Source organism: Bufo gargarizans, chromosome 8 (genome assembly GCF_014858855.1).
Source record: "Bufo gargarizans isolate SCDJY-AF-19 chromosome 8, ASM1485885v1, whole genome shotgun sequence".
Lineage (NCBI taxonomy): Eukaryota > Metazoa > Chordata > Amphibia > Anura > Bufonidae > Bufo > Bufo gargarizans.
The window spans coordinates 177,954,757-177,978,897 of record NC_058087.1 but is presented as its reverse complement, the minus strand read 5'-3'; the positions used below and the strand labels follow the sequence as shown (position 1 = coordinate 177,978,897).

Sequence of the window (24,141 nt, the reverse complement as noted above, 5' to 3'; positions counted from 1 at the left end):
TGTTTATTATCTCTGTACTGTGACACCACTGTGTTTATTATCCCTGTACTGTGACATCACTGTGTGTATTATCTCTGTACTGTGACATCACTGGGTTTATTATCCCTGTACTGTGACATCACTGTGTTTATTATCACTGTACTGTGACATCACTGTGTTTATTATCTCTGTACTGTGACATCACTGTGTTTATTATCTCTGTACTGTGACATCACTGTGTTTATTATCCCTGTACTGTGACATCACTGTGTTTATTATCTCTGTACTGTGACATCACTGTGTTTATTATCCCTGTACTGTGACATCACTGTGTTTATTATCTCTGTACTGTGACATCACTGTGTTTATTATCTCTGTACTGTGACATCACTGTGTTTATTATCCCTGTACTGTGACATCACTGTGTTTATTATCTCTGTACTGTGACATCACTGTGTTTATTATCCCTGTACTGTGACATCACTGTGTTTATTATCTCTGTACTGTGACATCACTGTGTTTATTATCCCTGTACTGTGACATCACTGTGTTTATGATCTCTGTACTGTGACATCGCTGTGTTTATTATCCCTGTACTGTGACATCGCTGTGTGTATTATCCCTGTACTGTGACATCACTGTGTTTATTATCCCTGTACTGTGACATCACTGTGTTTATTATCCCTGTACTGTGACATCACTGTGTATTATCTCTGTACTGTGACATCACTGTGTTTATTATCCCTGTACTGTGACATCACTGTGTTTATTATCTCTGTACTGTGACATCACTGTGTTTATTATCTCTGTACTGTGACATCACTGTGTTTATTATCTCTGTACTGTGACATCACTGTGTGTATTATCCCTGTACTGTGACATCACTGTGTTTATTATCCCTGTACTGTGACATCACTGTGTGTATTATCTCTGTACTGTGACATAATTGCTCTGGAGTATAATACAGGATGTAACTCAGGATCAGTACAGGATAAGTAATGTATGTACACAGTGACTGCACCAGCAGAATAGTGAGTGCAGCTCCGGAGTATAATACAGGATGTAACTCAGGATCAGAACATACAAGTGAAGTCTCTGCTTACCTTATACCAGCAGATCCCGGCTATACACAGTAGTCACAGATCAGATCAGCACTCCTGTCAGCGTACCTGTTTCCATGGAAACCACGTCTACATGCACAGTCTCTCCCAGCTGTGGCTCCTGTAATTGCACGTCTCCCGAACCTAATCCCTATATCGCGGAAGCTTCCCCTCCAGCTCCGAACATTACAACCAACGACCACCGTAAAACCGGCTGTCACCTAACGCGTTCCCTTGGTCTAACCGGGTACTGCCCCGCCCACCTAACCAGGACACGCCCATCTGCTCAATAACTACAGGTACAGGAGGATGCCGCGCCTAGATTCGTTAGAGGGTGGGGCTTCCAGTTGTCAAACCACGCCCATCACATGGTGTATACTGCTTCACCAATCAACAACGTCCATTCTATAGTCACGCCCATAACGTTCCTTTGCGTCTCTCACGTTCTTGGTCACCTAGGCAACCGGTTTAGGTTCCGCCTCTCGAGGTCCGGGCAAATCGACAGAGCACAATTTATACTACACTGTTTTCTAATTGGCCAGTTACTTCCGGGGGCCCCAAGAAGGGCCACTGATATACAACCAGATAATTACTTGACTGTTCATAACATTTTATGCAATTTCTATTACGAAGGCTTGTGTTTATTTAGTACTTGTACTATACAGCGGATAGAACATAGGTTGCATCGTTACTATTGGCTGATTTACCAGACACCCTTCATGTATCCTAAAATTTGATTGGTTAACTCTGTTGTCAGTCAGCCAATGGGCGGCTCGTGTTGCGAAGCACGCTGGGAATTGTAGTCAGCAGAAAGTCGCAAGTTAGAAGTTACTTATTAGAAGAAGACTACAGATTCCAGAGTCCTGAGCGAGAAGAGAAGACCCCAGCCGGGAGGATACAGCCTGTTCACACCGAGGGCGAGGAGCGGTATTATCTACTGCTCTGTGTATAGGAGAGGTCCGTGCCCTGATGTCTGTGTATTAGGAGGAGGAGAGGTCCGTGTCCTGATGTCTGTGTATTAGGAGGAGGAGAGGTCCGTGTCCTGATATCTGTGTATTAGGAGGAGGAGAGGTCCGTGTCCTGATGTCTGTGTATTAGGAGGAGGAGAGGTCCCTGTCCTGATGTCTGTGTATTAGGAGGAGGAGGAGGAGAGGTCCGTGTCCTGATGTCTGTGTATTAGGAGGAGGACAGGTCCGCGTCCTGATGTCTGTGTATTAGGAGGAGGAGAGGTCCGTGTCCTGATGTCTGTGTATTAGGAGGGGGAGAGGTCCGCGTCCTGATGTCTGTGTATTAGGAGGAGGAGAGGTCCGTGTCCTGATGTCTGTGTATTAGGAGGAGGAGAGGTCCGTGCCCTGATGTCTGTGTATTAGGAGGAGGAGAGGTCCGTGTCCTAATGTCTGTGTATTAGGAGGAGGAGAGGTCCGCGTCCTGATGTCTGTGTATTAGGAGGAGGAGAGGTCCGCGTCCTGATGTCTGTGTATTAGGAGGAGGAGAGGTCCGTGCCCTGATGTCTGTGTATTAGGAGGAGGAGAGGTCCGTGTCCTAATGTCTGTGTATTAGGAGGAGGAGAGGTCCGTGTCCTGATGTCTGTGTATTAGGAGGAGGAGAGGTCCGTATCCTGATGTCTGTGTATTAGGAGAGGTCCGTATCCTGATGTCTGTGTATTAGGAGAGGTCCGTGTCCTGATGTCTGTGTATTAGGAGGAGGAGAGGTCCGTGTCCTGATGTCTGTGTATTAGGAGGAGGAGGAGAGGTCCGTGTCCTGGTGTCTGTGTATTAGGAGGAGGAGAGGTCCTTGTCCTGATGTCTGTGTATTAGGAGGAGGAGAGGTCCGTGTCCTGATGTCTGTGTATTAGGAGGAGGAGAGGTCCGTGCCCTGATGTCTGTGTATTAGGAGAGGTCCGTGTCCTGATGTCTGTGTATTAGGAGGAGGAGAGGTCCGTGCCCTGATGTCTGTGTATTAGGAGAGGTCCGTGTCCTGATGTCTGTGTATTAGGAGGAGGAGAGGTCCGTGTCCTGATGTCTGTGTATTAGGAGGAGGAGAGGTCCTTGTCCTGATGTCTGTGTATTAGGAGGAGGAGAGGTCCGCGTCCTGGTGTCTGTGTATTAGGAGGAGGAGAGGTCCTTGTCCTGATGTCTGTGTATTAGGAGGAGGAGAGGTCCATGTCCTGATGTCTGTGTATTAGGAGGAGGAGAGGTCCGTGTGTCCTGATGTCTGTGTATTAGGAGGAGGAGAGTTCCGTGTCCTGATGTCTGTGTATTAGGAGGAGGAGAGGTCCGTGTCCTGATGTCTGTGTATTAGGAGGAGGAGGAGAGGTCCGCGTCCTGATGTCTGTGTATTAGGAGGAGGAGAGGTCCGTGCCCTGATGTCTGTGTATTAGGAGAGGTCCGTGTCCTGATGTCTGTGTATTAGGAGGAGGAGAGGTCCGTGCCCTGATGTCTGTGTATTAGGAGAGGTCCGTGTCCTGATGTCTGTGTATTAGGAGGAGGAGAGGTCCGTGTCCTGATGTCTGTGTATTAGGAGGAGGAGAGGTCCTTGTCCTGATGTCTGTGTATTAGGAGGAGGAGAGGTCCGTGTCCTGATGTTTGTGTATTAGGAGGAGGAGAGGTCCTTGTCCTGATGTCTGTGTATTAGGAGGAGGAGAGGTCCTTGTCCTGATGTCTGTGTATTAGGAGGAGGAGAGGTCCGTATCCTGATGTCTGTGTATTAGGAGGAGGAGAGGTCCGTGTCCTGATGTCTGTGTATTAGGAGGAGGAGAGGTCCGCGTCCTGGTGTCTGTGTATTAGGAGGAGGAGAGGTCCTTGTCCTGATGTCTGTGTATTAGGAGGAGGAGAGGTCCGCGTCCTGGTGTCTGTGTATTAGGAGGGGGAGAGGTCCTTGTCCTGATGTCTGTGTATTAGGAGGAGAGGTCCTTGTCCTGATGTCTGTGTATTAGGAGGAGGAGAGATCCGTGTGTCCTGATGTCTGTGTATTAGGAGGAGGAGAGGTCCGTGTCCTGATGTCTGTGTATTAGGAGGAGGAGAGATCCGTGCCCTGATGTCTGTGTATTAGGAGGAGGAGAGGTCCGTGTCCTGATGTCTGTGTATTAGGAGGAGGAGAGGTCCGTGTCCTGATGTCTGTGTATTAGGAGGAGGAGAGGTCCGTGTCCTGATGTCTGTGTATTAGGAGGAGGAGAGGTCTGCGTCCTGATGTCTGTGTATTAGGAGGAGGAGAGGTCCCTGTCCTGATGTCTGTGTATTAGGAGGAGGAGAGGTCCGCGTCCTGATGTCTGTGTATTAGGAGGAGGAGAGGTCCGCGTCCTGATGTCTGTGTATTAGGAGGAGGAGAGGTCCGCGTCCTGATATCTGTGTATTAGGAGGAGGAGAGGTCCGCGTCCTGATGTCTGTGTATTAGGAGGGGGAGAGGTCCGCGTCTTGATGTCTGTGTATTAGGAGGAGGAGAGGTCCGCGTCCTGATGTCTGTGTATTAGGAAGAGGAGAGGTCCGTGTCCTGATGTCTGTGTATTAGGAGGAGGAGAGGTCCGTGCCCTGATGTCTGTGTATTAGGAGAGGTCCGTGCCCTGATGTCTGTGTATTAGGAGAGGTCCGTGTCCTGATGTCTGTGTATTAGGAGGAGGAGAGGTCCGTATCCTGATGTCTGTGTATTAGGAGGAGGAGAGGTCCGCGTCCTGATGTCTGTGTATTAGGAGGAGGAGAGGTCCGTGTCCTGATGTCTGTGTATTAGGAGGGGGAGAGGTCCGTGTCCTGATGTCTGTGTATTAGGAGAGGTCCGTGTCCTGATGTCTGTGTATTAGGAGGAGGAGAGGTCCTTGTCCTGATGTCTGTGTATTAGGAGGAGGAGAGGTCCGTGTCCTGATGTCTGTGTATTAGGAGGAGGAGAGGTCCGTGCCCTGATGTCTGTGTATTAGGAGGAGGAGAGGTCCGTGTCCTGATGTCTGTGTATTAGGAGGAGGAGAGGTCCGTGTCCTGATGTCTGTGTATTAGGAGGAGGAGAGGTCCGTGTCCTGATGTCTGTGTATTAGGAGAGGTCCGTGTCCTGATGTCTGTGTATTAGGAGAGGTCCGCGTCCTGATGTCTGTGTATTAGGAGAGGTCCGTGCCCTGATGTCTGTGTATTAGGAGAGGTCCGTGTCCTGATGTCTGTGTATTAGGAGGAGGAGAGGTCCGTGTCCTGATGTCTGTGTATTAGGAGGAGGAGAGGTCTGTGTATTAGGAGGAGGAGAGGTCCGTGCCCTGATGTCTGTGTATTAGGAGGAGGAGAGGTCCGTGTCCTGATGTCTGTGTATTAGGAGGAGAGGTCCGTGCCCTGATGTCTGTGTATTAGGAGGAGGAGAGGTCTGTGTATTAGGAGGAGGAGGAGAGGTCTGTGTATTAGGAGGAGGAGAGGTCCGTGCCCTGATGTCTGTGTATTAGGAGGAGGAGAGGTCCGTGTCCTGGTGTCTGTGTATTAGGAGGAGGAGAGGTCCGTGCCCTGATGTCTGTGTATTAGGAGGAGGAGAGGTCCGTGTCCTGTTGTCTGTGTATTAGGAGGAGGAGAGGTCCGTGTCCTGATGTCTGTGTATTAGGAGGGGGAGAGGTCCGTGTCCTGATGTCTGTGTATTAGGAGAGGTCCGTGTCCTGATGTCTGTGTATAAGGAGGAGGAGAGGTCCGTGCCCTGATGTCTGTGTATTAGGAGGAGGAGAGGTCCGTGTCCTGATGTCTGTGTATTAGGAGGAGGAGAGGTCCGTGTCCTGATGTCTGTGTATTAGGAAGAGGAGAGATCCGTGCCCTGATGTCTGTGTATTAGGAGGAGGAGAGGTCCGTGTCCTGATGTCTGTGTATTAGGAGGAGGAGAGGTCCGTGTCCTGATGTCTGTGTATTAGGAAGAGGAGAGATCCGTGCCCTGATGTCTGTGTATTAGGAGGAGGAGAGGTCCGTGTCCTGATGTCTGTGTATTAGGAAGAGGAGAGGTCCGTGTCCTGATGTCTGTGTATTAGGAGGGGGAGAGGTCCGTGTCCTGATGTCTGTGTATTAGGAGAGGTCCGTGTCCTGATGTCTGTGTATAAGGAGGAGGAGAGGTCCGTGCCCTGATGTCTGTGTATTAGGAGGAGGAGAGGTCCGTGCCCTGATGTCTGTGTATTAGGAGGAGGAGAGGTCCGTGCCCTGATGTCTGTGTATTAGGAGGAGGAGAGGTCCGTGCCCTGATGTCTGTGTATTAGGAGGAGGAGAGGTCCTTGTCCTGATGTCTGTGTATTAGGAGGAGGAGAGGGCCGTGTCCTGATGTCTGTGTATTAGGAGGAGGAGAGGTCCGTGTCCTGATGTCTGTGTATTAGGAGGAGGAGAGGGCCGTGTCCTGATGTCTGTGTATTAGGAGGAGGAGAGGGCAGTGTCCTGATGTCTGTGTATTAGGAGGAGGAGAGGTCCGCGTCCTGATGTCTGTGTATTAGGAGGAGGAGAGGTCCGCGTCCTGATGTCTGTGTATTAGGAGGAGGAGAGGTTCGTGTCCTGATGTCTGTGTATTAGGAGGAGGAGAGGTCCGTGTCCTGATGTCTGTGTATTAGGAGGAGGAGAGGTCCCTGTCCTGATGTCTGTGTATTAGGAGGAGGAGAGGTCCCTGTCCTGATGTCTGTGTATTAGGAGGAGGAGAGGTCCCTGTCCTGATGTCTGTGTATTAGGAGGAGGAGAGGTCCCTGTCCTGATGTCTGTGTATTAGGAGGAGGAGAGGTCCCTGTCCTGATGTCTGTGTATTAGGAGGAGAGGTCCGTGTCCTGATGTCTGTGTATTAGGAGGAGGAAAGGTCCGTGTCCTGATGTCTGTGTATTAGGAGGAGGAGAGGTCCGTATCCTGATGTCTGTGTATTAGGAGAGGTCCGTATCCTGATGTCTGTGTATTAGGAGAGGTCCGTGTCCTGATGTCTGTGTATTAGGAGGAGGAGAGGTCCGTGTCCTGATGTCTGTGTATTAGGAGGAGGAGAGGTCCGTGTCCTGATGTCTGTGTATTAGGAGGAGGAGGAGAGGTCCGTGTCCTGATGTCTGTGTATTAGGAGGAGAGGTCCGTGTCCTGATGTCTGTGTATTAGGAGGAGGAGAGGTCCGTGTCCTGATGCCTGTGTATTAGGAGGAGGAGAGGTCCGTGTCCTGATGTCTGTGTATTAGGAGGAGGAGAGGTCCGTGTCCTGATGCCTGTGTATTAGGAGGAGGAGAGGTCCGTGTCCTGATGGCTGTGTATTAGGAGAGGTCCGTATCCTGATGTCTGTGTATTAGGAGAGGTCCGTGTCCTGATGTCTGTGTATTAGGAGGAGGAGAGGTCCGTGTCCTGATGTCTGTGTATTAGGAGGAGGAGAGGTCCGTGTCCTGATGTCTGTGTATTAGGAGGAGGAGAGGTCCGTGTCCTGATGCCTGTGTATTAGGAGGAGGAGAGGTCCGTGTCCTGATGCCTGTGTATTAGGAGGAGGAGAGGTCCGTGTCCTGATGTCTGTGTATTAGGAGGAGGAGAGGTCCGCGTCCTGATGTCTGTGTATTAGGAGGAGGAGAGGTCCGTGTCCTGATGTCTGTGTATTAGGAGGAGGAGAGGTCTGTGTCCTGATGTCTGTGTATTAGGAGGAGGAGGAGAGGTCCGTATCCTGATGTCTGTGTATTAGGAGAGGTCCGTATCCTGATGTCTGTGTATTAGGAGGAGGAGAGGTCCGTGTCCTGATGTCTGTGTATTAGGAGGAGGAGAGGTCCGTGTCCTGATGTCTGTGTATTAGGAGGAGGAGAGGTCCGTGTCCTGATGTCTGTGTATTAGGAGGAGGAGAGGTCCGTGTCCTGATGTCTGTGTATTAGGGGGAGGAGAGGTCCCTGTCCTGATGTCTGTGTATTAGGAGGAGGAGAGGTCCCTGTCCTGATGTCTGTGTATTAGGAGGAGGAGAGGTCCCTGTCCTGATGTCTGTGTATTAGGAGGAGGAGAGGTCCCTGTCCTGATGTCTGTGTATTAGGAGGAGAGGTCCGTGTCCTGATGTCTGTGTATTAGGAGGAGGAAAGGTCCGTGTCCTGATGTCTGTGTATTAGGAGGAGGAGAGGTCCGTATCCTGATGTCTGTGTATTAGGAGAGGTCCGTATCCTGATGTCTGTGTATTAGGAGAGGTCCGTGTCCTGATGTCTGTGTATTAGGAGGAAGAGAGGTCCGCGTCCTGATGTCTGTGTATTAGGAGGAGGAGAGGTCCGCGTCCTGATGTCTGTGTATTAGGAGGAGGAGAGGTCCGCGTCCTGATGTCTGTGTATTAGGAGGAGGAGAGGTCCGCGTCCTGATGTCTGTGTATTAGGAGGAGGAGAGGTCCGTGTCCTGATGTCTGTGTATTAGGGGGAGGAGAGGTCCGCGCCCTGATGTCTGTGTATTAGGAGGAGGAGAGGTCCGCGTCCTGATGTCTGTGTATTAGGAGGAGGAGAGGTCCGTGTCCTGATGTCTGTGTATTAGGAGGAGGAGAGGTCCGCGTCCTGATGTCTGTGTATTAGGAGGGGGAGAGGTCCGTCTCCTGATGTCTGTGTATTAGGAGGAGGAGAGGTCCGTGTCCTGATGTCTGTGTATTAGGAGGAGGAGAGGTCCGTGTCCTGATGTCTGTGTATTAGGAGGAGGAGAGGTCCGTGCCCTGATGTCTGTGTATTAGGAGGAGGAGAGGTCCGTGCCCTGATGTCTGTGTATTAGGAGGAGGAGAGGTCCGCGCCCTGATGTCTGTGTATTAGGAGGAGGAGAGGTCCGCGTCCTGATGTCTGTGTATTAGGAGGAGGAGAGGTCCGCGTCCTGATGTCTGTGTATTAGGAGGAGGAGAGGTCCGCGTCCTGATGTCTGTGTATTAGGAGGAGAGTTCCGTGTCCTGATGTCTGTGTATTAGGAGGAGGAGAGGTCCGCGTCCTGATGTCTGTGTATTAGGAGGAGGAGAGGTCCGTGTCCTGATGTCTGTGTATTAGGAGGAGGAGAGGTCCGCGTCCTGATGTCTGTGTATTAGGAGGAGGAGAGGTCCGCGTCCTGATGTCTGTGTATTAGGAGAGGTCCGTGTCCTGATGTCTGTGTATTAGGAGAGGTCCGCGTCCTGATGTCTGTGTATTAGGAGGAGAGGGCTTTGTTCTGATCCTGGGTAATAGTCAGGTAATATTACTTTGCGGTTGCGTGTGCTCATACCTGTGTTACATATATGTGCAGTGATAGGAGGAGCTGTGATTCGTGTAAATTGACTCCTTACTTCTTGCAGGACGTTGTGACAGTTGTCGGGGACATGGCGGAGCTCAGTGATGACGCCAGCGAGACGGAAATGCTGAGCTGCAGTCTGTCCATGTGGTATGGCGAACCATCGGGTGGCCAGGAGTTGTCGTTGGACCTTCACACAGCGGCCTCTATTGGTCAATGTGAGGTAGTGCAGAGCTGTGTGCGCAGGTGAGACTACATTGCCCAGGGTGATGGTGTTTAGTAACCCTTTTATTGCTGGAGGTCTATCCTTTTAAGACTGGGGATATGTCCCAGTGTCTATGATGAGACCCCATATCCTTTGAGTTGTATTAACTGGTCGTGTTTTACTTTTTTTAGGGGTGTGAATGCCCTTTAACCCTCCCCACTGCCCGGTTGGGGTCTGTCGGTGCTGTGTGCCCCTGGTAACTGATGCTGCATGTTTTGTCTTTGCACAGGAGGGATGTGGATCTGAATCAGCCCAACCTAGGAGGATGGACGGCGCTCATGTACGCCTCGTACATCGGCCATGATGCTGTGGTCAGCCTGCTGCTGGAGGCGGGGGTGGATGTGAATTGCAGAACGCCCAGCGGGCAGACCCCTCTTATGCTGGCAGCCAGCTGTGGGAATGAAAGTGCAGCTTACTTCTTGATCAAGGTATAACCCCCCCCCCCCCCGGGCAGCGGGTCGCAACGCCTTGTTCACGCCCGCCTGGTATTGCAGTTTTCACGCAGCTCACGTGTCTGTTTTATCATTGCAGCAAGGAGCTGAGATTGAGGCAAGAGATGCCCGTAGCTGGACCGCCTTATTCCACTGCACCAGCGCCGGGCATCAGCGGATGCTGCGATTCCTGCTGGAAAATGGAGCCAATGCAGATGCAAAGTAAGAGTGCGAGATGGTCATGGGGCTTTCTGTACCAGAGCGCGCTTATAATGAGCCCTGTACCTGGTCAGAAGGACATAATCCGACTGGTGCCTGGACTGTGAAGGGGAACGTGATTGTATCCATTCACTGACAGCAAGTAGAGTTATTTAAACTGTGACAAACCAAAACACAAATGAGAAAGTTATTTAGAAATATTAAAGGGGTTGTCTCACCTTAGACCTAGCGATTTTGCCCCCAATTTCTGATAGGTGCGGGTCCCAGGGGTGCGTGACCGCCCTCCTTTCACTCCAAAAATAGCCGAATGCTTGCTTGGTTATTTCCGTCAGCCCCAATAGAATTGTATGGAGCGGTGGCCACATTTGTACGGCGCGCTTACCATAATGGGTCTGCCGAAGAATGCCGAGTGCGCCTCTCAGCTACTTTTGGCGCTCCCATAGGAATGAATGGAGGGGGCCACACATGCGCAGTGCGCCCTTCTTCACTTTGTTTGCTCCGTTCTAAAGATAGGTGCGGGTCGCAGCGGTGGGACCTGCACCTTTCAGACATTGGGGGCATATCCTAGCGATTTTCCCCCAATGTCTGAGGTGAGACAACCCCTTTAAGACAAAAATGCCCGACAGTAATTTAAAGGGAAACTCCACTTAAAAACCACCCCCTCAACTAGCGCAAGCAGTGTACAGTGTGACGCAGAGTCCGGTTCTGTAATTTTTATCTTCACACTCGCTTGCATTCAGACACTGTGCTCCCACAAACCAGCAGTGAAATGCATCGAGTCCTCTGCATATGTGCAGGAGCCCAGGAGGCCTCTAAATGCATTTTACTGCTGGTTTGTGGGAGCACAGTGAATGCAAGTGAGTAGACAGTGTAACTGACACTATACACGACTTACCCTAGTTTGGGGGGTGTTTCCTAACTGACAGATTCTCTTTAATGTTTACTTGAGTTACATCCTGTATTATACTCCAGAGCTGCACTCACTATTCTGCTGGTGGAGTCACTGTGTACATACATTACTTATCCTGAGTTACATCCTGTATTATACTCCAGAGCTGCACTCACTATTCTGCTGGTGCAGTCACTGTGTACATACATTACATTACTTATCCTGTACTGATCCTGAGTTACATCCTGTATTATACTCCAGAGCTGGACTCACTATTCTGCTGGTGCAGTCACTGTGTACATACATTACTTATCCTGTTCTGAACCTCAGTTACATCCTGTATTATACTCCAGAGCTGCACTCACTATTCTGCTGGTGGAGTCATTGTGTACAGACATTACTTATCCTGTACTGATCCTGAGTTACATCCTGTATTATACTCCAGAGCTGCACTCACTATTCTGCTGCTGCAGTCACTGTGTACATATATTACATTACTTATCCTGTACTGATCCTGAGTTACATCCTGTATTATACTCCAGAGCTGCACTCACTATTCTGCTGCTGCAGTCACTGTGTACATACATTACATTACTTATCCTGTACTGATCCTGAGTTACATCCTGTATTATACTCCAGAGCTGCACTCACTATTCTGCTGGTGGAGTCACTGTGTACATACATTACTTATCCTGTACTGATCCTGAGTTACATCCTGTATTATACTCCAGAGCTGCACTCACTATTCTGCTGCTGCAGTCACTGTGTACATACATTACATTACTTATCCTGTACTGATCCTGAGTTACATCCTGTATTATACTCCAGAGCTGCACTCACTATTCTGCTGGTGGAGTCACTGTGTACATACATTACTTATCCTGTACTGATCCTGAGTTACATCCTGTATTATACTCCAGAGCTGCACTCACTATTCTGCTGGTGGAGTCATTGTGTACAGACATTACTTATCCTGTACTGATCCTGAGTTACATCCTGTATTATACTCCAGAGCTGCACTCACTATTCTGCTGCTGCAGTCACTGTGTACATACATTACATTACTTATCCTGTACTGATCCTGAGTTACATCCTGTATTATACTCCAGAGCTGCACTCACTATTCTGCTGGTGGAGTCACTGTGTACATACATTACATTACTTATCCTGTACTTAGATTTACAGTATCAGGCAGTGAAAACATAATCAAACCTGGCCCTGGCAATCAAAGTGCAGCAGTTGCAATGAGAACAGAGCCTCTAGGTGTAATGACAACGCCCCCGTTGCTCCTAGAGGCTCATTTGCATATAATAAAACTTCATTTTTCTCAGCAATGCGGGCACATATGTACATGGGACCAACACAGATGCACATGTAGCAGGTCAGCCAGCGTCATAGGCACAAAACTGCTGACAGATGCCCTTTAAGCCTGATGTAACATGCAAAAATATACGAGGCATTAACTGCACTGGAATGAGGGGGTTCATTTGTGTGAATAGACCCCTAACTGGAAAACTGCTCTAATCCTTCTAGGGAACCGGTTTATGGTTTCACTCCCCTGATGGAGGCAGCAGCATCTGGACATGAGATCATAGTGCAGCATTTACTGAATCATGTAAGTCCCCAAACTAATCATCTCCCCTTAAAGGGGTTGGCCAGGATTTGTATATTGATGACCCATCCTCCTCACTATATGATCTTGGTGGTTCACCTCCCGGCACCCCCTGCCAATCAGCTGTTTAATGCAGCTCTCTGGTGAGAGCTGGGGCCAGTGACGTCACGTTCATCGGTCACATTCAAGTGAATGGGATTGAGCTGCAGTACCAGGAACAACCACTGTACAATGGACGGCGCTGTGCTTGGTATACTGTGAGGAGGCTGCAGCAGTGGTCAGAGCTGATTGACGGAGGTGCTGAGAGTCAAGCTCCCCAATAATCAGATACGATGACCTATTCCAAAGAGAGATGATAAATACTTAAAATGGGTTGTGCCACTGATATAAATCTATCCTGCCCAACAGATATCTGTTATATCACTTTCTCCAAATACCACCAATTAGCAAAACTGCCTTAGGCGTCATGCACGCAACTTTCATGGGTCCGTGTTCCACATTTTGAGGCCAAGCATTGGACATGTTCTATGTTTTGCAGAATGGACATACGGACACAGAAACCACATGGATCATGTCTGTTCCTCAAAGAGATATAACATGTCCTATACTTGGCTGCAAAATGCCGACCATGGACCCATTGAAATCAGCGGGTCGGCAAAAAAACTGATGCAACACAAGGACCTATTCTGCGGATCCGGTTTTGAAGACTGCAAATTACATAGATATATCCATGCGTCATTGGTGAGAACAAGGGGCGTGGTTAGTGTCACATGATCTGCTGATGTCAGCTGACCTCTCAAAGTCATAAGGCATGATGGGACAGCAGACACATGGCAGACCAGGAAGTAGGATTCAAGCATGGGGGATAAGAGTAAACTACAAATGAGGTAAATTTGAAAGGGAAAAAAAAAACAATCCAAGGAAGATTGGGAGCTTGAGTAATTGATGAAAATACACTTTAGAGTGAAAAGTAGTTCATGGCACAACCCCTTTAATGCCTGAAAAATCCCTTTTCAGACTTTTTTTTTTATTTTTTTTCGTTTCTGGTTGATTGTTGTGAACTTGATTTATTTTCAAAGGGGGTTAAACTTACTGAGACAGACCACAATGGAGATACCGCCCGCATGTTAGCAGCCAGATATGGCCATTCTAGGATAGTGTCGCTGTTGGACTCCCATCGTGCCAAGGGGGGTCGGACTCACAGCAGAGGATCAGGTAAGATGTGGTCCGTCCTAAAGGTCCTCCTCAGTCATGAAGTATTGGGTTATATTACATTGTGTTCATGGTTCCTCAGCACGTCATGAAGATCTCAGCTCATCTGACGAGTCCTCCTCAGCTCCCCACCGACCACGGCACCAGCGTAAACCTAAAGGGCCCAGTATTCATGATGGTCCCCAAGCCCTGGCCAAGATAACGGGTGGTGGGCCCAGCTATGGTGAGTTCAGCTAAACATTGGTCCTCTCCTACATCTGCAGGCATTGACCTGTAGTGTATCTATAATGTGTGCATGTTCCCTCGTCATCTTCACGCTAGGCGGTCAGCTCCCCCCTCAGGGTTACGTTACCTTCAATGATGTGGACTATGAGACTGGAGGTTCAGAAGATCTAAGATATCGTGATGTCACCTCACCGATCAATGAGCGCGATGTGGAGAGTAATGGCAGCAGTAAAGGTAGGTGCCACATAAGATACCTCCCCGATGGTGTCAGTCACATGACTTACAGTATCTTCTGTATTTCAGTGGAGGGGTACACAGGTAGACAGCGGAGCAGCAGCAGTGAGGGGATCTGTATCAACACCGGCATGAGCAGCGAGGCTTCCCTGGAGAGCAACGAGGTACGCATGTCCGACATGGTAAGCTCGACTGTGCTCCGGACGTCACTGCAATTTAACATTTTTAAAGGTGTTGCCCACCTTTTTATTAAGAGATTGCCCATCCTCAGGATAGGCCGTCTCTAGTTAAATGGTGGGGGTCCGACACCCTGCATTGACGCTGATCAGGTGATGCGCCAGCTCCGTCAATTTTGTATCGGACTGAGCTTATCACTGCAGCGCTGCTGCCATTGACTTTAACACATTTAAAGGGCATCTGTCAGCAGTTTTGTACCTATGACACTGGCTGACCTGTTACATGTGCACTTGGCAGCTGAAGGCCTCCGTGTTGCGCCCATGTCCATACCGTATGTAATAAACATTTAATAAGGAAGGTGCACTACGGTGGATGCAAACAAAGAAGTCTGACTAAACCCTCAAACTGGTGATAAAATTGAGAATTTAGCCAATATATCCTTATATGAAGGACATATCTGAGCCCGAGCACCGCGCCAAGGTATCTCCAGTAGCTCGGGACCTAACGCTAACCTACCTGTGCCGTATGGGCAATACCAGGAGCCAGTGGGCGAATTACAGGAGCGTAAGGTCCGACTCACAGCAAACTCCCAGTTACCTCCAGCCATGCTTTCAATGGGAGGAGGGAGGAGGCTGTGAGTCCCACCCAAGACTGACTGATAAGGCGCAGGCCTCACGGGTGCACCTAAATGTTGCCTGTGGATGAAAATCGGGCACATTTAAATAAGGAGTTTATACACCTCCAGGTATCTCTATATACAAACAACAAAAATGGCGCAGTGTCAAAAGGCAGGACGTGCTCAACCCCATATGCAGTTGTGCATCTATACCCAGGGGAGCAGATCCTGCACGTGTGGCCCGTTGCTAATAACGATCCCCAGCAAAAATGCATACAGTGGAGGATGCCCGCAGTGGACCACAAGTACCACATCCTCCACTATATGCATTTTTGCTGGGAATCGTCATTAGCAACGGGCAACACGTGCAGGATCTGCTCCCCTGGGTATAGATGCACAACTGCATATGGGGTTGAGCACTTCCTGCCTTTTGACACCGCGCCATTTTTTTGTTGTTGTTTGTATATACCCATGTTCATATGTGCCCGCATTGCTGAGGAAAATGATGTTTTAATATATGCAAATGAGCAACGGGGGCGTTGCCATTACACCTAGAGGCTCTGCTCTCTCTACAACTGCCGCACCCTCTGCACTTTAATTGACAGGACCTGCGGCTAAAAAGATAAAAAAAAAAAAATTACATGATCTCTTTTTCATCTTTGACCATGTCTGCAAAACGCAGATCCCGGCCGTGTGCGCCACCCTTTTTTTTTTTTTTTTTTTCTTCAAACTCCTTTAAAAATGTCCTATATTTGACTGCGAAACGGACAAGACTAGGATGTGTTCTATCTTTTTTACGGGGCCAAGGAACGGACAGCACACAGTGTTCTGTACGCAGCCCAATTGAAATGAATAGATCCGCATCCGATACGGGGAAAAAAGGCAAACCAGTACACGGTCATGTGCATGAGACCTTACGCCAAAGCTTATCTTCTTCTTTAGGACTCGGATCCAGCGTTAGAAACCGCCAACAGGAAACACAACAAATCATTTGGCAAAGGGAGGCAGCGCAATGGTGACGCCCATACCGGCCCTGGACCCTCACACTGCAGGACGTCCAACACACTGGCAGAACCAAACATCCCACCGTATAACGGGCCCAAGGTACAATACATAAACTTTGTATGTGGCTATTTCCAACATATGCCGGTTCAAAAGCTAGCCTGACCCCTGACGTGACTGCAGGCGGTTACAGTGTATTTTTATACACCCTGTTAGTGTTAATAGAGGGGTCCTCTCTCCAGGGTCCTCAGCTCTTGGCCAGGTTGGAGGACAGTTACAAAGAGCGTCTCCTTCTCTGGAGGACCTGTTTTGTCCTGAATTACACAGGCAATGCATTGATTTCAGTGATCACCGTGTAATGCTTAATCTCTCCTGGGGTGGCGCTGCAGGGAAATTGAGCACTTACTAGCAGCCTTCCCCGCAGAGTACAGCAGATCAATGGAGGTCCCAGCATGGGGACACCTTGTGGTCATCTTATTGCCCAGTGATCCTTCTAACAAGCAGGGATTGTCCACAGCGGAGAACCCTTTTAAGATGAAGACTGGTCACTTGACATATACTCGTGGACAGGGTTTGAATCATGTCCTGATCTCCATGTTTCTCAGTGGTGTATATTCTCTCCTCAGGACCTGGCAGAGCTTCTAGAGCAAATCGGATGCTCCAAGTACCTGTCCGTCTTCCAGGAGCAGGACGTCAATCTCCGAATCTTCCTTACCCTTACTGAGATCGACCTGCGGGAAGTGGGCATCACGTAAGTGAAGGGAAGAGGGTGGCGACATTGCGGCTGCACAAAGGTAGAGGAAGCATCAGCTATACTGTAACTGAGATCTGAAAATCCTACCACCCCATCGAAAGAGGTTCTGCAGCAGCTGAGCCAAGGGTTAGCAGGTATAATGTACGTGGCAACTTCTAATATCATTTACTTGAACACTATCTGACGGTTTTATCTTGCAGCTTATTTGGACCAAAGCGAAAAATGACCTCCGCCATTGCCCGCTGGCATAGTTCTGCCCGCCCTCCAGGAGATGCGCTAGAACAGGCCTACGCCGATCGCCTGGAAGCCGAGATGCAGGAACTGGCCATACAGCTTCATAAGGTATGGGCTGTTGGTACCGTCCTCCTCGACCTCCCCTGTACTAGGTGGCGGGTCTATATCGCTTCTCTTTCCTCCACAGAAGTGCGAGGAGACGGACACCTTGAAAGGACAGGTGGACCAGGAGAGAGAGCTCCGAGCTGTAGCCGAGGGCTGCCTCATGGAGCAGGAAACTAAATGGAGGGCCTTTTGCGGCCAGCTGGAAGCCACTAGCAACCTGGCTGCTGATGCACAGCGGGCACTCGCCCAACTCAGGTACTTCCAGCAGTCAGTGGTGGGCTAAAATGCTGTGTAGCCATAATGAGCGCGGACGGCAGTTTTCTTCTTTTTTTTTTTCAATCTTCACCATAGGAGCTGCCAGGAAGAGCTGTCGCTCCGGCTGGGCAAAGTTAACGCTGCCAGGACACAGACACCTGCCAGTAGGCCTGCAGGTAAGAGGCTGGGTGGAGAGCAGCGAGAATATGATGTCAGGTAAAGCAGTATTTCCATGGTATGATGTCATAACCTATCGCTAGGATATGCCATCACTTTATGATCGCTGAGGGTCCGACCTCCGGAAGCCCCACTAATCCTGAGAATTAAGGGGCTGCAGACCTGAATTAGCATGACGTCCCCTTTGCTGTTTCTGCCTGCACAGCAGCGCCCGGGTCACCTGCTGTCCAGGGAACTGTAGCATATTGAATGTGGTCGGCTGCAGCTAACTGCACTGATTGGGGTCACGCCCCCAACGATCATAGTTATGGCATATTGTAGCCGTATGTCATCGCTTTATGAGATGGGATGGCAGCTGTTAAAGGGGTTGTCCCATTTGGACAGCTCCTTGTTTGAATTAAAGGGATTAGTACATGACAATAACTTTCTAACAAAGCTAGAACCAGCCCTGTACCTCACATGGATCCAGAGATCTCCCCATTCACTGCTCCAATTGCTCTGCTAGATTCTCATAAGGCTGGAAGCTCAAGGGGTGTGTGCTTTCTACTGCAGCTAAGTGGGCAAGTTCTTTGTGATGCAGCTCAGGGGGAATGTCCTTTCTGCAGCATAAATGACAAGTAGTTTTACTGAGTCTTTTCCCTTAAAACGACATACCAATCTGCTCCTCCAGCTCTAGAACATGCTACCTGTAGAGCACACTGCATTTTTGGGGGGACAGGTCCTCTTTAAAGGTCTTTATTACAAATATGGAGCCCTTTTTTCTGTACATAGCTGAGAAGCTCTAATAGAGGGATCTGAATTTTCTCTCTGCTCAGTCAGCCGGCTAAGGCTACTTTCACACTTGCGTTCGGGGCTCCGCTTGTGAGTTCCGTTTGAAGGCTCTCACAAGCGGGCCCGAACAGATCCGTCCAGCCCTAATGCATTCTGAGTGGATGCGGATCCGCTCAGAATGCATCAGTCTGGCAGCGTCTGTCCTCCGCTCCCCTCAGCAGGCGGACACCTGAACGCTGCTTGCAGCGTTCGGGTGTCCGCCTGGCCGTGCGTAGGCAAACGGATCCGTCCAGAGTTACAATGTAAGTCAATGGGGGCGGATTCGTTCGAAGGTGACACAATATGGTGCATTTTTCAAACGGATCCGCCCCCCATTGACTTTCAATGTAAAGTCTGGACGGATCCGTCTGAGCTACTTTCACACTTAGATTTTTTTCTACAATATAATGCAGACGGATCCGCCCTAAACGCAAGTGTGAAAGTAGCCTAAAATGACGGGCTCAAAGCGAAAGTAAAGAAGTATGATTCACATAGCTAGTTAATCTGTTGTGACAGAACGGCTCAATATTTTTAATAAAGACCAATTGAAAAAAAGATTTTTAGCCCAAAAAGTAAAATGCAATAATACAAAAAAATTGCCTCCAAAGTTGTACATAGCCTTTAAAGGGACACTGACAGGCCCAATTAGCATATTGAGTTATATATATCACAGTACAGGTCATATAAAGTGTATTAGAATCATGTAAGTATCCCCCCTGCCCACCTTATAAATACGGAAATATAAAGTTTTATAACCTGCTTGTCCGGTCTCCAATCTGCCCAAGGGGCGGCGTTTCATCTGAAAATGCGCCCAGCCAGCCGCTCCCAACTGCCGTTCTGAAGCCCCGCCCAGCTCATCAATATTCACTTCGCTGGGCGGCGGCTACAACTCTCCAGGTCACGATCCTGCGCATGGGCAATCGAATCCTCCTGGCATCGTTCGTGTGTAATCTTCTGCGCCTGCGCCCCGCCGTGGTTAGATCGCGCCTGCGTACACACCCTGCCTGCGTCCCCGAGCCTCTGCCTCATGCGCATGCGCCAGACACTGTTCGTAGCAGCAGCGCTTCATGCGCATGAGGCAGAGGCTCGGGGACGCAGGCAGGGTGTGTACGCAGGCGCGATCTAACCACGGCGGGGCGCAGGCGCAGAAGATTACACACGAACGATGCCAGGAGGATTCGATTGCCCATGCGCAGGATCGTGACCTGGAGAGTTGTAGCCGCCGCCCAGCGAAGTGAATATTGATGAGCTGGGCGGGGCTTCAGAACGGCAGTTGGGAGCGGCTGGCTGGGCGCATTTTCAGATGAAACGCCGCCCCTTGGGCAGATTGGAGACCGGACAAGCAGGTTATAAAACTTTATATTTCCGTATTTATAAGGTGGGCAGGGGGGATACTTACATGATTCTAATACACTTTATATGACCTGTACTGTGATATATATAACTCAATATGCTAATTGGGCCTGTCAGTGTCCCTTTAAGTACTGGAAAGCCCCTTTAAGTCATCCACAGCGGTAGACCCCTCTCCATCACCTCTATGTTGGAATATAGGAAGGGATTGCCTGGATGGGATTACCGCTTGTTTAATTTGGAGGGGCGGATGGATAATGTGAGTAATGTGGATCTCTGGTGGTAACATGTCTGTTTCTTTTGTTAGCTCCTCAAGGAAGTAATGCCGCCCCACTGAAGTCTCAGAGCGTGCAGGAGCTTTCAACATCTCTGGAGGAAAGCTCAGTGGTGTTAGGTAAGCCGCATTGTAATGGACAGGATAAGAGGCGCTATAGCCATAGAAGAGTACAGACTAAAATGATTTGTGTCCCTGCAGAGAAGGCAGTGAGAGCGCTGCAGGATAACCTGGAGAAGATGAGAACTTCAGACAAGGGGAGACATAAATGGCCTGATCCTTGAGGAACCAGGTACGAGAAGACCGGATTTGGTCATCCCATGCTTTCATATTTTTCACGTCGGACTCTTTGCTTAAAGGAGTTGTGACAAGTATTGAAGTTATGCGCTGTCCACAGGATAGAGGATAACTAACTGATCGTGCGGATCTGACCACTGGGCTTCCCAGTGCTCCTGAGAATTTGGGGTCCAGTTTTTTATCTTTTCTCATGAAGCAGCTGGTCAACTTTGTGTCCTGCCAGCCCATTATTTTATTTTTTTAACTGCCGAAGTACAGCACAGGGGATAACTTCAATAATTGGCACAACCCCTTTAAGTGTGGTATGCGGTTATGGTCAGTAATGTAGGAAGATTCAATATCAAGATGTCCAGGTAGTGACCCAAAAGTCACTAGTATCTGGGGCCACACTCTTAACTGAGTTTTCAAAAAAAGTTTGCCTAATGGCTGTGCTTCTTTGTACACTCATAACTGTAAAGGAACAGTTATATTTGGGCTTCCCTAATGTCTCTTTCAGCCATATTATTCCCTGTTTCATCTGCAAAGCTAGATGCATGTCTCTCAGAAGCAGAGGCAATCTCCCTTCTACCAGTATTGTATGCAGTGACCTCACTTACCTTACTTCCCACTGTGTTTGTTTTCTTCTAGGGAGCTCAGAAAGCTGATAAGGAGGGATAAATCACAGTTACATAAAGCCAAGACGCTCCTGTGTATTCAGAAGGAGTGTAGAAACAGTTGTTTCATCAGACTCAGAATCTCAGCTAGCTCTGACATGCCCCCACTTCTTCTCAGCGTCTTCTGAGTCTCTGTTACTAGTAGTGTTGAGCGAAGCGAGCTTCGGATGCTTCATCCGAAGTCGCTTCGTTCAAAACTTCGGAATAATAATACTGTACGGAGATCTATCTCCGTACATTATTAGAATGTATGGGCTCCGATGAGCCAAAGTTAGTTATTCACGAAGTCGCGCGTGACTTCGGTAGTTGATTTTTAAAGTGGAAAACCACTTTAAAACTGAACTCTCCTTCGGTTCCAAGGTACTAGTCGGCGCTGTACACATACATCTTATTGAATAGCTCAGCTGGCCATACTAAAATTTTAATTACATGCAATTACAAAAGTAGTCAGTCATATCCAGTTGCTGGTTTGAAAAGTGTAGAATATTTTTGATAGGACAACCCCTTTAAGTCTTTACCCCTGAGTATTTGATAACGCTAGTGGTTTTCCCTCTTTCTAGGAGACGCTTTGACCATACCTCAGACGGTGGGTGAAACTTTCCACCCCGAAGATGTTCCGATCCTAGATGGCGCTGCCCCCTGCCCTTCTCTGCTCGGATGACCACACAGAAGGGTCTTTCCGTGCCCTCTCTGGGCTGATGGTGTCGGAGGCAGACTGCAATACCTAGTGATATTCTACTGATCCCTTTTTGCAGAAGGTGCGAGAGGGAAGGTGAAACTTTGATGCATCCTTGATGAAGAAGCCGTTGCGAAGCCTTTTATTTTATTGGAGGGGTTGAACTGATCATGGTTTAGACGCCCATCAATGATTCTTATTTTAACAGAAGGATGTAATAGGTCGGCTGGAACGATGGCGCTCAGCTGAACGTTTATGTACTCTCAATAAAACTATGAAATATGCCGCTTCCGTTTTCTTTGGCAAAGTGATGATAGAATAAAGACCTGGTGAGGGGGCAAAGATGGCGCCTATAGCAACCAACCCACTTGGCAAAGTTATGAGTTGATTAGTAACTATAGACAACATCTCCATTATGATTGCCCTCCCCCCCCATCTCCCAATATTGACGCTCCAGGACACTCTTTTACTGATGGATCTCATGTGCCCTGTGGGCCGCTGTTACGTCAGTACTTTTACTTGAAGTCTAGTATTTTAGCTCCGATTACAAGTTCATCATACACCCAGATCTTGGTCAGTGCAGGCACAGCAGAGACGAGCCGTCCATTTTCCACATCTGCCACTTTTTCTGTATTTCATACTTTACCTGAAAATAAAGAGGACAGAATTAGATCTTCAATTTACCCCTATATACCGTACGTGTGTTTATATTTAAAGGGGTCATGCAGACCTCATGGCGATCAGCAGAATGAAGTTGCCATATTTTGGCTGTGTTTGTTACAGCAGCTCAGAGCTATTCAAGAATACGGGACTGAGCTGCAGTACCAGGCACAGCCACAAGTTCAGGTGCAGCACTGTCCCTGTGTACACAAAGAAGGTGACGTGACACTCCAGCCCCTTCATTCTGCTGATCGCTGGACCCCCACTAACCAAACCCTGATGGTCTAAGTACAGGAGAACCTTAATATGTAGATCCTTGATGAACCTAGTAGGTGTATGCCGTTACAGTCCCTGATCCCTAAGGCTAGGGCTGCGCGACACATAGGGCACAACTACACTGCAACATGTGTCGCGCGACAATCTTTATAATGATAGTCTATGGTATCGCAATGCGGCATGCTGTGACACGACAGTCGCAGAAAAATCCATCTTAGATGGATTTTTTGCAACTGTCGTGACGCAGTCGCAGCATGTCGCTATGGCCCCAAAGCTGGAACACCGATGAGCCTGGTAGGATGTTTCAGTGTTAGGCCTCATGCACACGACCGTATGTATTTTGCGGTCTGCAAAACATACGGATATCGTCCGTGCGCATTCAGTTCTTTACGGAACAGCTGGCCCCTAATAGAACAGTACTATCCTTGTCTGTAATGCAGACGATAGTAGGGCATGTTCTATTTGTTTGTGGAATGGAAACAAAATGCACACGGAGCAACTTCAGGTTTTTTTTGCAGAACCTTTGAAATGACTGGTTCCGTATATGGTCCGCAAAAAAAAAAGGAATGGACACAGAAAGAAAATACGTTCATGTGCATGAGGCCTTACGCCGTCAGTGATTTCCATCAGTGATTGTGAGCCAAAATCAGGAGAGGAGCCTCCACCGACATCAGGTATAAGGGAAAGATCTGCACCTGGTTTTGGCTCAAAATCGCTGATGGAAAACACTGACTGTGTGAATAAGGCATTAGGGTGCCTTTGCACATGGCAAAAAATTCCACGACTAAAAATCAGTTCTATTCAATTGAATGGGGCGACAAGCACATGGATATCTGCAAGCCCTATTAAGGTGAATGGAACCGATTTTCAGTGGCAGAATTTTCTGCCACGTGTGAAGGCAACCTTACACTGACCGACATAACGCACAGCAATTCAGAAGTATTGCAGTGTATTAGACAAGAGATAAAGCAATCGCATGGTCAAGCCCCCTAATGGGACAACAAAGTGCACATTAATAGGTATCTCCTTGTCCAAAATGATCCCAACTATGAAATAATCACGTTATTTAATCCATATTGCGAGTGCCATAGTCAGACCCCCACCAATCAGATACTGATGACCTTTCATTAGGATAGGCTATACATATCAAAACCCCTTTAAGTTTATTATACAAAAGTAGTAAAATAAAACAAATTCATGGGTCAATTGCTGGAGTTTTATTTTACAATATATATATATATATATATATATATAGTTGTAGTTTTGAAAGGATATGTGTGTGTGTGTATATACAGTGGATATAAAAAGTCTACACACCCCTGTTTAAATGTCAGGTTTCTGTGATGTAAAAAGATAATTTCAGAACTTTTTCCACCTTTAATGTCACCTATAATCTGTACAACTCAATTGAAAAACAAACTGAAATCTTTTAGGTGGAGGGAAGAAAACAAACAAAAAAATAATAACGTGGCTGCATAAGTGTGCACACCCTCTTATAACTGGGGATGTAGCTGTGTTC

The 24,141-nt window shown here is 48.4% G+C and overlaps 3 protein-coding genes across 8 annotated transcripts in view; 1 reads left to right on the top strand and 2 right to left on the bottom strand.

Annotated features, from left to right (window-relative positions):
* LOC122945357 (dynein axonemal assembly factor 8-like) overlaps positions 1-1,329 on the bottom strand; it is an 81,485-nt gene extending 80,156 nt beyond the window's left edge. The window contains exon 1 of the mRNA XM_044304431.1: positions 1,149-1,329. Within this exon, the coding sequence (XP_044160366.1) occupies positions 1,149-1,158 (10 nt within the window). The 5' untranslated portion in view covers positions 1,159-1,329. The remainder of the gene's footprint in view (positions 1-1,148) is intronic.
* A 580-nt stretch (positions 1,330-1,909) lies between these two features.
* ANKS3 (ankyrin repeat and sterile alpha motif domain containing 3) lies at positions 1,910-21,970 on the top strand. 6 transcript variants are annotated; one of them, XM_044303858.1, is made up of 17 exons: positions 1,910-2,036; positions 9,284-9,465; positions 9,714-9,912; positions 10,016-10,137; positions 12,557-12,638; positions 13,715-13,850; positions 13,930-14,070; positions 14,169-14,306; positions 14,376-14,470; positions 16,042-16,203; positions 16,728-16,852; positions 17,056-17,197; positions 17,277-17,449; positions 17,546-17,625; positions 20,094-20,180; positions 20,262-20,352; positions 21,571-21,970. In XM_044303858.1, the coding sequence occupies exons 2-16, from the start codon at positions 9,308-9,310 to the stop codon at positions 20,342-20,344; spliced, it is 1,923 nt and encodes a 640-aa protein (XP_044159793.1). In that variant the 5' UTR covers positions 1,910-2,036; positions 9,284-9,307; the 3' UTR covers positions 20,345-20,352; positions 21,571-21,970. The 6 variants fall into 6 exon arrangements, with proteins under 6 accessions (XP_044159793.1, XP_044159794.1, XP_044159796.1 ...); XM_044303859.1 differs by having other exon boundaries at positions 1,936-2,074; XM_044303861.1 differs by lacking the exon at positions 1,910-2,036 and adding an exon at positions 6,135-6,173.
* A 186-nt stretch (positions 21,971-22,156) lies between these two features.
* LOC122945497 (glucagon receptor-like) overlaps positions 22,157-24,141 on the bottom strand; it is a 39,251-nt gene continuing 37,266 nt past the window's right edge. The window contains exon 13 of the mRNA XM_044304560.1: positions 22,157-22,332. Coding sequence (XP_044160495.1) covers positions 22,261-22,332 — 72 coding nt within the window. The 3' untranslated portion in view covers positions 22,157-22,260. The remainder of the gene's footprint in view (positions 22,333-24,141) is intronic.